The sequence below is a fragment of the Ammospiza nelsoni genome, chromosome 4 (assembly GCF_027579445.1).
Source record: "Ammospiza nelsoni isolate bAmmNel1 chromosome 4, bAmmNel1.pri, whole genome shotgun sequence".
In the NCBI taxonomy this organism is placed as follows: domain Eukaryota; kingdom Metazoa; phylum Chordata; class Aves; order Passeriformes; family Passerellidae; genus Ammospiza; species Ammospiza nelsoni.
Window position 1 is genome coordinate 33,067,114 of NC_080636.1, and position 13,740 is coordinate 33,080,853.

The 13,740-nt window shown below is 37.6% G+C and overlaps 1 protein-coding gene across 2 annotated transcripts in view; it reads right to left on the minus strand.

The window, feature by feature from the left end:
• WWC2 (WW and C2 domain containing 2) overlaps positions 1 to 13,740 on the minus strand; it is a 94,753-nt gene that overhangs the window by 47,632 nt on the left and 33,381 nt on the right. Inside the window, exons 2-3 of one of the 2 annotated variants that reach the window (XM_059469887.1) lie at positions 12,583 to 12,692; positions 370 to 573 (exon numbers count right to left, since the gene is read on the minus strand). In XM_059469887.1, coding sequence (XP_059325870.1) covers positions 370 to 573; positions 12,583 to 12,692 — 314 coding nt within the window. Of the gene's footprint in view, positions 1 to 369; positions 574 to 12,582; positions 12,693 to 13,740 lie in introns of those variants that run through there. The other variant, XM_059469889.1, reaches the window with a different exon arrangement.

Sequence of the window (13,740 nt, forward strand, 5' to 3'; positions counted from 1 at the left end):
CCACCTGTCAACACTGAAGGGCCATTTCAGCAGGCAGCCAAGAAGACAAGAGATCCTCCTCACCTTGAACGTAGATTTGGCAAAATTTTGTCTCAACAAACTGCATGACAAAATACATTTCAGAGCCAACTGCTCTAAATCATGGCTCAAAGGAATTCAATTGCATCAGAGAGAAGAGGATTCATTCTCTTCAGCAGAATATATTTATCTTAAATAAATTAATAAATAAATAATGTAGGGATGCTCACTCTAAAAAGGCCAGAGTACAAGGCGCTCCTAGCAAACCTTGAAAACTTATCCTAAAGTGAAACAGGATCCCCTGGAAGGCAGAGATCAAAGGAGTTACATTGTATTCTCTCCTGTACTTACAGCTTGTACGAGAGCTTGATTTTTCTTTGTAGGCACCATTCAGCCGTACATACTCATCTAGTGCAAGTGCCAGTCTCTGCTCCTTCACCTGGTACAGCTCCTTCTGGGTACTGAGAGCATCCTGGGCTATTGTCAGGTAATCTTTTAACATCCTCTCTTGTTCTTGCCGCCATTGTTTCCTGGGATCTTCTATTTGTGTTGTTTCTTTATAGGAGAAAAATAAATTACTTAAAGAGACCTCTGCTGAAACCCACTGACTAAAATTGCTTCTTTGCTGTAACTCACAGCTAGAGCAGTCTAAATCATAGTTTGCCTTTGGTTACTAAGCAGATGCTTCACTTCCTCTGCCGCCACAGTGTGTGTAAGAAACAGAATTCAAGTGATCAGTTGCAAAATTAGAAATTAGAGTAAAATAGGCAAATGCTTCTGCAGACCATTCCCATGTTGTCAACCTTGAATTAGCAACATCCTAAAACTCAAAAAGAAAATATCTTTTGCATCAGAGTATTTGGAAATAATAGGATCAACAAATTCTTTCAATGACATCTTAAACAATGCATTTCTGAACAAAAACTAAAAGCAATCTTAGCTGTTACATTTTTTCAACTCCCTTCCTCCCTACTTCATTATTTTTTACAGCCATATGTTATTCACGTTTTTAGTGGTTATCTTTCTCCTTTTGCTCTATGAAAACAATTTTATCTTTCCCCCTGTAACTGAACTAATAGATCATTAACTCTCCAGCTCACCTCACCTAACTCTAACCCTGTGCCTGCTAGACATCTGATCCAACACACAACTGTCTTTTATGGCAACAGACAGACAGGGCTGCCCTCAGAGGGCACTTCCTGTCTCTCAAAGACAGGTGTCCAAGATATGTGGACCAAACTGCTTTTTTGAGGTGCCTCCTCCTGTTCACTGACTACTCAGGTAATAAAAATGAGTAGGCTGGAATTTACAGGCCTTTAATTTTTAATTTTTTTAGGGGCGTCAGGTAACATTTTCAGTCCAGCAGCCACACACAACACAGACTTGCATAGGATACATAGACAAGAGGACCAGACACAACAGAGATGTGACATAAGACAATCTAACTGAAGAATTTAAGATTTTATTTCTAATGCAAACCTACAAAGAAGATTATATATGGTTGAATGCTCAAACTTCTTAATATTTCCTGACTTAGGTCAGCACTTTTTGAAGCTGTACGATGAATATTCTTCCTTTAAAGCTGTACTACGTACAAAAATATTCTCATAGCCATGAAAAGTTTGAAACCTAAATGCAAATGTGCACCACTCTTCCTAAGTTACATACTGTAAATCTGCATAGATCTACAGAGATAAAAAATAACATTCAGTACCAAAATATTTAAGTGCAAAGTATTCACTTCAGAATTTTTCTGCAAAAGCAGGAGGTACATTTATTCTCTGGGTTAGATTTCTGTCACTTTAGTCTTCTGAATTGCTTTACTGTGGGAATCAATGCAGGGGGGAAAAATGGGAACAAGTGGCTGAAGATGTGGAGAGAAAAAAGAACTGCAGTCGAACCAACGTGATTGCTCTAAACTGTAGCTGAAGTGCACTCTTGGGAGAAGGCACTCTTTCAACTCCATGTAAGAAAACATATTTTGTAACAGCAAAACCTGATAAGGACAGGATCTGGTTAATAACAATTTCTAATAGTGACTAACTACCAGTTTTTCAAAAGCATTTTCTCTTGTTAATAACAATAACAGAAAGACATACAAAGAAAAAGCAGCATCCCATAAAACAAACCCTGTAGAATCCTAAACTGACAATCTCTATGGAACTACTGATGCATGTAAAAACAATTAAATACATAGACACCCTCCCTCACCATTTACAAACATTTCTACTCGGCAAAGGCATTTCTTGGATGTGCACAGTGAATGCATAGAGAGAATAACCCACATAAACCCAAGTGTGGTGCATAAAAGATTAAAGCAGAAAGGCTTTATACACAGTTGGTTTTCCAATAATCCCAACAGGAACACTCTCTCAAAAAAACCTAACTATAGCTACAGACACACATACACCTACATCTGTGTTTATAGCCACCTGCTCTTTTACACAAAGATATTGGGCACACAAAGAAGCAAATCAATACCTTTTCTCTCCTAAATGGTCAACACATGTTCCTATCTGTGCCCACTTATTGTTGTTGTGCTTTAACACACTGCACATTCACAGTTATTTACACAAGATAAGAAGTGCTGGTTTCCAGAGTTGTCCTTTTTTATGAAGCAGGTTGAAGAGCATGAAGCAGAATTCTCATGGGTCAATGATCAAATAGGATAAATGCAGTTATGGTGGTTTTTTAGATGAATGTAATGATGTGATTGTGTTTTAAGAGTGCAACCAGCAGACACCAAATAATCTTACAAGATTGGAAGGTCTCATCTTCGAGCATGTTGTAGGTAATTGCTTTGTAGGTTTTAAGTGAGGATTGCTCAACATGCAGCCCAAAGACCAAATGTAGCCTGCAGAGTTCTAAAATGTGGCCTACAGATGTCCTGTCCTTGTGACTGCAAGAGAAGGACAAAGCTGATCAACAGCAGATTATTTTCTATTGCTGACAAATACAATCAAACATTTCCTTTTTGCATCTCCAAGCTGCAAGTACAAAACAATATTATGATTATATGAGCTACTATCTTTTATACTGATAGTCATAAATGAGTTAAAGGTGACCCTGCATTAAAAAAAAACAAAAAAAACTGCACACTAACTTCAGCATTCACCAACGTTTGGGCATTTCCATGTGTAGGTACATTGGCTGGTCAAATTACTCTCAGTCAATTCTAACTGCATGTATTTATTCTGGAACAAATGCTCTGCTGTGAAAATACATTACCATGGAAAAAACAAAGCAGTATGGAATGATTATCCTAGAATTGTTACTCAACTTTTACCAGAGAAGACTCTGAAGAATTTTACTCTGCACTTTCCTTAAATAGCATGAAGTAGAAAACCCAAAAACGCATGCCTCTTGTCTGGCAAGTTGTTCATATATATATATATGGAAAAACTTGTGCCTGTATAACAGCACCTTATGTTTGTTATCTATACTTCTCAGTTATCTCTATTTTTATGAGTAAGCTTACTCCAAGGAGCAAAACAACCCCAAAGACAGAACTATGGATGATATTTCTGTTTCTGTAGCACTACATTTTGAAATGTAGCACTGAAAAGTATTTTCATTTGAGCACATACACCTTCCAAGAGCCGATAATTTCTTTTTAAGCAGCGCTCTTTCAAAAACAAATATTTATACTTCTCAGAATAAAGCCTCAGAAAAGATAAGGATTTTTTTTCCATGGACAAGAATTTTTCAAGCACCTGCTGCTAAGGTCAAACTTGTACACACAAGAATATTATTGGGATAGTTACATGCAATTCATTGATGGAAAAGTTTTCTGAACATTTGAAAATTAGTTGTGAAGCCTTTCATGCTTAAACCAGAGTGAGATTTAAACCACAAGGAACATCCAAACTTTTTCCTCTCCTTATTATTCAACAGCTAATGTAAAGTAAAGTAGGGAGATCTCATTTCTTTTCTAAGGCATATAAATGTTCCCACTGGGGACTGCAACAGGACCCTGTCTGCAGCGGATACGAATAAAGCAGCAGATTGCCAGCTGGGCAGATGGGGAGATGTGATTTCTGCTCCTCAGGTGAGGAGTAAGCATTGGTAATGAACACTAGACAGAGCTCTAGAGCTGCATCTGAAAATGTTCTAGAAAATGCAAACTGAACTTCAATAATCAACAGTGGAAAATGAACAAACCACCTCCTCTTGGCAGGGCCTCTCCAACATTTACTGCATAAACTTAGCTATGAACTAAAGGAATCTACTTCAAATGATTTTTCAACAAATAGGCTTCATCAGGCTCTGTGAAGGTACAGCTTAGATTAAAAACCAATTGTGTATATCAACTTCCTCTATCCAATCACAATGCAAAAATTATGATGCATAGTAACAGAATGAAGAGGATGGCAGTGTGTGTAATACTCAGGCTACTTATTCCTAATTTGACCTGGATGTAGCATCAAGTAAGCAAAGGTTCTTGCAAAGCATAATTATTCAATTCTATTAAGATAGTTTAATTTAAAACAAATTAATTAAACTTGAAACAAATTACTGCAAGTGCATAGCTAATAAATTTATTTTAAAACCCCAATAAAGAAGCAGTTTATTTCCTCCTATTTTTACAGATCTGAGTGACTACCCACACTGGGGGAAATTCTGTGCTCTCACCCAGGGAACCACACAAATGGCAGGATGGCATGCTCCACCCAAGGACATTCCTGTCACTGAAATGATCACAGCCCTGTAACATAGAAGAGGAAGCTGTGCTGGCTTTAATCACACTGCTATTCATGAAATGCACTCTTCCTGGCTCACTGCCAGCACAGTTTGATACACTAAAACTCAGGAAAAAAATAAATCTGGCCAGAACAATAATTCAAAATCAAAATGTCAGGGCTGACTTTATGTCTTGGAAGTTTTGATTGTTCTTTTGGCAAAAGCATGCTTCAAGGGCAGCAGTGTTATGCATGTCTTTGTAATTGTACATAGGATATATATTATACATTGGATACAGGTGAGATTCAGGCATGCCAATTTTTTTAAAATTAGGTATTTTCACATGTTATGTTCCTGTCTGCTGGGAGGAAGTTCTGCCAAATTTTTACAGTCTACTTCAACAGAAGGAAACTATTACTTTATCAGCAGTAGATCTTATTTCCCTAAAATAAATGGAATTACAATCCCACTAGAAAATCCCACTGGGAAAGGAATGGCTCCCTGACACCCCACTGCTGGACATAAGAGAATTGGACATTTTACTACAGGATTAACAATATGTGGAAGCAATAGTTTTCCAACAACTCCCCTTGCCAAACAAAATAATAGCATCCACTGGCTCTAGAACAGCCCACATGTAGGTTGTGTTCAGTCAGAGACAGTTGCATTCAGGCAACACAGTTAGAGAACAATACTTTCAAGAGGCCCCTCTAAAAAAACAAGCCAAATATGCTAGATTGCTCCTTGAGGAGGACACATACACACCAAAAGGAGACAAAACAATTACATACTTTTCATTCTGAAGAGAGAAGTCTGTTTAAACATATGCCCATATTATTTCAGTTTGTAACTGTTGCAGAATCACCATCTCAGAGGAGAGGCTGTCCCAAGGGAAATTAGCTGACCTGGCAAGAAATGAGGACCAGAGACCTAAGATCTGTAGGGATGAGAACTTTTAGGTGAGCTGTGACATGGTCCAGTGAACCAGTACAAAGTAGGAAGAACAATCCAGCTGGGGAAAGATCTCTTTTCTGGCAACAGTAACCTACTTACAGATCTAGTAATCCATTGCATTCTTAAGTGTGGATCTACTCATCAATACTGCATACCTTCTCCCTCTATATATATGCTAACTTACAGCAATATTCCCAAACCTAGAAACTTGGACTACCAGACAGGAAGCAGTGGCTGAGCCCTGACAAGGGTAGCTGTGACTGCTGCAGAACTACTGCTCCATGCCATGGTTGAGCTCAATACTCGTGTCAAGGTGGCAATTTCTCTGCCTGAAACAATAAGTGATGAAAAGATAACTCCACTACACCAGAGTTATCTGACATCTCTGGTTATCTTGCATAATAATTACAGGATTACCCCTTCCAGCCAAACAAACCCCACCTTCAAGGGAGTTGAAGACCTCAAACCCCTAAACCCAACAGCTGACTACATTCAGGATCCCTCACCACTGGAACTGCTCCTGAGCCTAGCTGCTGAAGAAAGTGTACAAGCTAAATACAGATTTGTTTTTCAACAGTCCTCAATAACTTTGCTTTGGCAGGATTACATCCTATTCCATGGAGGTGGTTTGAGAAGGAGATACCTTCAAAGCATCCTGCTGCATGCTGAGGGCAAGCTCTTGGTTAAGGGCTGCAGGCAAACCAAACTAGGGCCAGGCACAGCAAAGGAAAATCAAGATTTTAATGGTAACTTGCACAAAAATGTCTCAAGATGGCACAACAAAACCAAGAACAACCCTCTGACATATAATATCAGAAGAGGAAAAATCTTGTTAGATACCAGTTACCACAGGATAGTACAAATTAGCTAAGTGGTGGTTGACGAAAGCAATTTTATCAACAGCATTACACAATCACTATGGATATGTTTATTCTACAAGTATATCCCACATTACTTGATACACAAACTGGCTTTCAATCCTCCAGTACTTCTGCTAGGTTCAGGGAGAATAACCAAGTGTTACTAGACTGTCTTAAGAAATGTACTTTATTGTTTACATGGTAAATGCTTTCTGAATTTTTTTTCCTTCTTCCTTTCTTTTCTCCCTGTTTTTTAAAATACTTGCAATTCAAACTCAAACAACAATAAAAGCAATTTGTACTCAAAAATTTGTGGAAGGTTTCACAAGTAAATATTGCGTCATTTCATACTGACATTTTTGTTCAATAGGTACATAAAAATAAAGAATTGCACATTACAGAGACAGCAGTTTCAGTAAGACCATGCAAGCAAAAAAGATGACATATTAAAAATGATCTAACACATTGCTGGATACTCAAAGAAAATCACATTCTATCACACAATTAAATGGAATATGGGTTCTAAAGAGAGACATGGATGAAAACTGCATTATTTAGAGGATGTTCAAAACTGACCTCTCTACAGCTTGTTTCCTACCATCAAACTTTCATACAAAAAGTGACCTCTCTCTTCCAGACACTTTCTTCACTTTTCCATTAAATAATTTTGTGCTTGAATTTGGGCAATGAGATAAAATGAGAACTTTTTCCAGCTATACTCTCCAAGTATGAGCAGATTTCCAAAAAAGATTAATTCAAATATTTTTACTATTAGTTTCTTCCAGATATGGGATAGAATATGCTTCTGTGTTTCAGAGTGAAATGCAGTAGTAACTCTGAGGATTTTGGTCTATATTATCAGGCAAGCAGATAATGTTCTGCTGCTAAGGCTAGCAGAACAAAGACATAAGAAAAAGATGCAAGTATGATCTTTACATAAGTGCCAGCAGGTAAAATCATGTTTTATCCAGAGCCTTCACTACTTGAGCCCTCCTTCTGCAGCCAGCATGCACCAGATTACTCTAATCCATTCCTACAGCCAGAACACAGAGAAAATACCTACAAAAAACATTCAGGGTAACCCATATTGCACTTGGGTTTCTGCCACGTGCATTTGCTGACAGCAGAGTCCTCACAAGTATTGCATGCCACCACTTGCTTAGAAGATGGTGGTAGGTCATGGGAACAAACCGGGAACATTTGTGATGATTCTGCATTTGACTCACTCAAGGTATTGGTAATTACAGACTCCTGGTGGGATTTTCAGATTCTTCCTTTTCTGAAAATCAATCCAGCCTACTTTCATAGATGCAGATGTACCAGACTCCCAGGCTGGAGCAGTCTGTCCACAAAAGTCCCTGTCTTAGATAAACCAGTTGCACAAGCATAAAGTAGCATGAAAACCTTTAAGATTACAACAAGAAATAGAACTCTTATAGTTAAAACATTGTGCTGCAAGTGTGAAACAGTGTAAATAGCTAGCCTTTTCTCTCCTTTTTTTTTTTTTTAGCATCACTGACTCAATTTTTTCCTTTTCTTTGTGGATGAAACAGTGATAGAAGGATGTTTCTGGGAAAGATACATTTATACTTCCAAAAGGGACAGTTGAAATTAAGTAGGGAGAAGCTGCAAAAGCAGAGAAGGTAGTTGTCCAACTCCATTTTGAAGAAAAGTGCTGGATAGAGTTCAGGGAGAAGAATCATCATATTAAACACAGACTGGCAAAAAGAAAGTGATGTGTGGTCTGAAACTGTACAGAGCTAGGAAAAACTACTATTATTATCTTTTAAACGCCGTCATTCATTGCCATTCTGCCACCTTTGCCACTAAACACTTCTAAGAGCAGAGTATTTGTTTTATGAGTTAACTAGATTAATGCAATGAAGAAAACAACCATTTGCCCTGTTATTCCTGAGACTTATCTGGAAGATAAGAATTGAAAGTAAGTGGGGTAAGTTATTTAGGAACAAATAGGCTGCTGAAGGCAAGGCAGAACTTGTCACAGTACGGGATCCTCTCAGACCTCGCATGTCAAACCAGAAGTTTCCTTTTCTTTCTGCCATTACCCCACAACTGTTCATCTAAACATACCATAGACCGATCCAGATCAGAAAACCTGAGCAGCTGGGGCAAGGGAAAGGAGGTGGAAAACAACTCACACCTCAGGAAACAGAGGCCTTCCCTGTTGTCCATGTTCACTGCATATCCTCATGTGGACACAATGTAGGGACAGGAACTGGATCAAGCAATGGCAGCTACTTCAGCTGCCACCACCACCTGAGAAGTGCACCTGGAAGTCACAGCCTCAGAGTTAAAACTGTTTTCTGGCACAGAACAGATGAAAATTCCAGGGTGTAATTTCAAATGCCTTTAACCATTGCTACTGTGAAAAGTATCTATCCTCCATCTCTTCCACCTGACTGTTCATTCATATCCCCAGGTCACCTTCCTTTTCTTGCTTGCATAAATAGAGGTGTGGAAAGGAGAACAAATAGCAACTTTTTTTTCCTCCCCCATACCAGATTAGTTTCAACTTGAATCAGCTCCCTGATCTGATTCACTGTCTGGCCATGCAAATGTTCATGGCAGTATAAGCAAAAACATTGCAGAGACAGAACAAAAGGCCAGATGTAGCAATAGAGCAGGAACAATACTTTCACAGATTATATCAACTTAAAGGTGTTTGCAAATCCAAGCCCTAAGAACATAAATGTTTACATCTCAGAAACTTAATGCTTGATATGGAAAACCCCACAGAAGAATTGGAAAAAGATTGAAAGTGATGACTTCACCTGCAAATACACGAAATAAAGTGGAGTAATACGTTATGTATTATTTTTTGCATGGCCTTGAATTCCTAACCACGTTGTTTAGCAAAATTAGTAAATGTTAGCAAATTAGCTGAAGTAGATGAACACATGAGAACAGGTATGCAATAATGACTACAAGAGTCAACAGCATAAGTCATAAAATCTTTGGGCTCTCTCAAACCACAGTAATCAGGATCTTGTGCAAAACAAACTCTTCAGGCCCTGCCCACCAAATAATATCCTTTCAGTCATCCTCTAACAAAGGGTGCTACTGAAGCACAGGGTAAGCATTTAAGTTCTTACAGTATTAGCTACCCAGATTGTATGCATGTTCTGCCTTGCCAGATGGCCTGTAATCTGGTCTCCCTTGAAGCTGAAAGCATCGCATTAAAACTCCTAATTGGGGTAATATATTCATAAAGTAATGACCTCAGTCAGTGCTTCTCAAAGTGGGATCATGAGAAAGCTCTAAGGCTATTGAAAAACCCAAACTGTATTTGGGGGCGAAAAAAAATTAAATATAGAAAATATAGAAAATGTGAGAATAAAATAAAACTAAATTATCCTTAAACATATTGACACCAAAATAATCTGAGGGATTGTTCTGCATTTGCAGACTGCTCACAGACAAATCTTAACTCTCTGCAGAAGAGAAGAGGAGGTTTTTCTCAGGTTTATGTGAGAGAAGGGAAGGAAAAAGATCAAGACAAATAATTGCACAGATGAGGAAAATATTTTGAAAAAAAATAACATGTATATTGATTTACATAATTTTTTGAAAAATTACTTTATAAAAATTCAGTAGAAGTTTCAGAACTTTGCAAGGTGCAATTGCTTTCTCTAAATTATTGGGGAGTTTTGTCAATATCCACTGCAGCAAGTACCTATCTGATCATTAATGGAAACTCCACCCTTACATTTTCAACCTCAAATTTTTACAGAAAAGGAGGGAACAACCATGAGTAGCAATAGCAACCTACTCCTCCCTAGCTCTGTGGGCTGCTTGAGAAATATAATAAATTTGCAGTCATCATAGTAAAACTGGTCCAAGTCCTGTGGACAACCTGAAACTTCACAGCTGGATCAAATGTAGCTTTGTAGAGAGGCACACAGTAGGAACAACACTAGAAAAACAAATGAGAAAAAGGACAGATATGAGAGAAGTTGTTCAGAATAATTAATTATGGGATGCAAAAGTAGAGACTCAGTGGGCCTTCCGTCAAATATTTTGCTGAAATAAATTCAGCCAGACAGCAGCAAACATGAAGCATCATTAGTCCCCTCTCCCAACCTAACATATGGGAGCAGATTTCTTCCCAAGGTGCTATCCCTCAAGCTGCTATTTATGAGTCCTGAAATTCTAGTTTATCCAAACTGTTTTCAGGCATCTATCTATTTGTTTTTCCTCCTAGCAGTAGGTACAGTTTTTCTCCCTCATTTGGCTTCTTTGTCCAGTAGCATAGACAATTAACAAAACCACTTTCAAAAGAGTAAAAGAGTCTTCCTTGTTCTAACACAGCCACTGTCCTGACAGGGAATTTTAACAGTTCAAATCCAAAAAGCATACTCAGCACATCTGACTTGTTACAAAACCAATAAAGCACTAAGCAGACACAAAACCTGTTTTCTAGAAAGGCTTTTCTCCACTCATTTTAAGTGACCTCCATACCAGAGATTTCAATAGCATCAAAACGTTGCATGTGCCCTAGTCAGATGAAGTAGTAGTTATAATCTCCATTTCTGGTGCATCAAACAAATCACCTACTTGTAAGATTCTTAGGCAGCTAACCACCCAGCAGCTGGAGAGTACTCTCACCAAAACACTGTGCAAAATACAGTGCACATAACTAAAATACACCACTTAAAAAATAAGTTTCACTGAAGTTGCTACAAAGGAATACATACATTAATTTAAGAGGAATCAAGAACACTACTGAACAAACAAGGGATGGAAACTGCCTTTAAGTATATCAAAATTTCAAACCATGAATAGCTGCTAATACTCAGGAATTCACTTTCAATTCACAGGTATAACATTTAAGAGTAAAGAAAGCAGTTAAATTCTTAATAAAACAGGCAACAAAGCTACAAGAGGTTTTTAGAACTGATTAAAAATTTTGAACAAGCATGAAATAAAAAGAGCACAATCAGAGTACAGTGATCTGAAAGCACTCTCAAAACACCCAGAAATGCAATTTGGCTCTCAAAATTTTACTGGTGTATATAATTTTGGCCAAAGTAGAAGTCAGAGACAATTTTATGCTGATAATCGCATTTCGATTCAGAAGAAAACCCTTTACTTTCTTCACCTTTTGAATTCAATCAAGGATGCTTGTATGTTTAAAAGTTCAGGAGTGTCTAACACTGTATGTAAGATCAGAGGACTCTCATTGCAAAGCAAGGCTTTGTAATTAAGATCACAAATGAGGTTATTGGGTGGGATACAGTTCAATATTAGGTGTCTATCTGCAGGTGCTTAACAAGTACAGCTGATACCTAATGTCCCATTCTAGTTATCAGAGTTCTAGTCCAACCCAACCAAAGGAGGTTAAATTATCTCATCTGCAAAGCAGACAGCCAACCAGTCAGCATACATCACATTTTACATTATACCAACTGTACTGACTAGAGATCTTGTGACTGCAAAAGTGGCTTAGACAAGGCAGGGTGGATTCACTTGCCCCTACATTTGAGATGCCACTTTGAGATGCCAGATTCAGAAGGCCACTGGTCTCTTACTGTCCATGCCACATCTACTGACCCTGTGCAGTTGCCTCTGCTAACTTCAAGGTTCTGAAATGGCTGTAGATACCTGCTAATTTTTAGGTTAGTATAGGTACTGCTAGCACAGATGCACGTACCTAGATTCAGGAGCTGATCTCAAATAGAACCTTTGCTATTGTGCTGTTAAAGACTATTTCTTGGAAAATAGAAAAACACATCAATATGGAGTAATAAATGTATAAAGAGAAAATAGAAATGCTTTCAGGAATATATTCATTTAGCAGGCCTGAATAGCATTGTATTTCATATTTTGCTAGTTTTACATGGTTAAGACATATTCCCTATGCAATTGGAAATATATGTAGAAATAGACGTCGCCATTTGATACCGGCAGATTTTCCTGTAAACATTTAAAAACCAATAATGTTATACCAAAGGGCAAATTTTCCCCAGCATTTTGATTCTAATCAAGAATTCTGAGTCTAATCAAGATGAGCTGTCTTTTATAACCAACATGGCAAACCAAAAGTACTTACGGTTTATGTGGTCAATGTAGTAGACACCAATCTGAGGGTCACACGCGGCTTCCCATCCCCATGGCAATTCATCCCCAACACAATCCGCAAATGACAAGGGCTTTGTCAACCTACAACAAGGAAACAATTCAGTGATATAGCTTTTCTCCCTTCCACGTATCTGTTTTTCATATTAATTCCTATTATGACAGAAGCTGAAGAAACATAGCAAGGAGAAAGAAGAGCAAGTTGATTTTTTTCCTCTTAAAGCAGAACATATTATTGCAAACATTTTTCAGTACAGGAACTCAAGTGAGAAATCTACTGCAACATCCTTCACATTTGACAGTCTAAAATTAAACAACAACCAACAGCTTTAAAAAGAAGAAATTATCTATATTCCTATTTGTCCCCAGGAAAACTGGACCCTTCAACTTCAAGTCAGTGAATAGAGTACAAGATTTCATCATCACTGTTTCTAATGACCACAGAAAGCCACCTAGGATGCAGTTAGCAGCACTTATCAATCCCTGCACATGAATAAAACAAGCAGCAGTGTGCACAGAGTAGACACTACAAGTAACATTTAACAGGCCTTAGATATTCATATGTTGCTTTTGCAGGCAGACTATTACAGTTTTTCACTTTAATAATAGAGCATTTATTTGTTATAAGAACTAGAGTGATAAATATAATACATGGGCTCTTTTCCAACTGAGGCTGAGCAAAGCTTTACATGATCATCTTTTGGTCCTTTTAAAAAAAATTAGTATTGAGTTTCCTATTGATAAATCCACAGATAAATGCCACCTCTAACATAGTGATATATTTAATAGAAAGAACAGGAAATTTAAGGTTTTATTGTTGCCATAGTGACAATAAGATTAAGTAGATATCTAGAGTTTCAAAAAAAAAATCCCCAGAGTGGCATGATGAAGAGAAATTTGTGGGACACACAAGTAGCACTCCTTTGCTCACTGCTGATTAAGTTTCATCACCTAAGACTGTTTTTTCATTTCACTATTAAAATTCTACACAAATAAAAAGCTAATTCATATGTTTCAGGATTTTTTCTTTATTAATTCCTGACCAAAAGAAACAGGTTTATTGACACTTTTGTGAGAAAAGCAAAAGAAAAGAATAGTACATTTTTGTCTTTTACAAACTGAGTTGGATTTT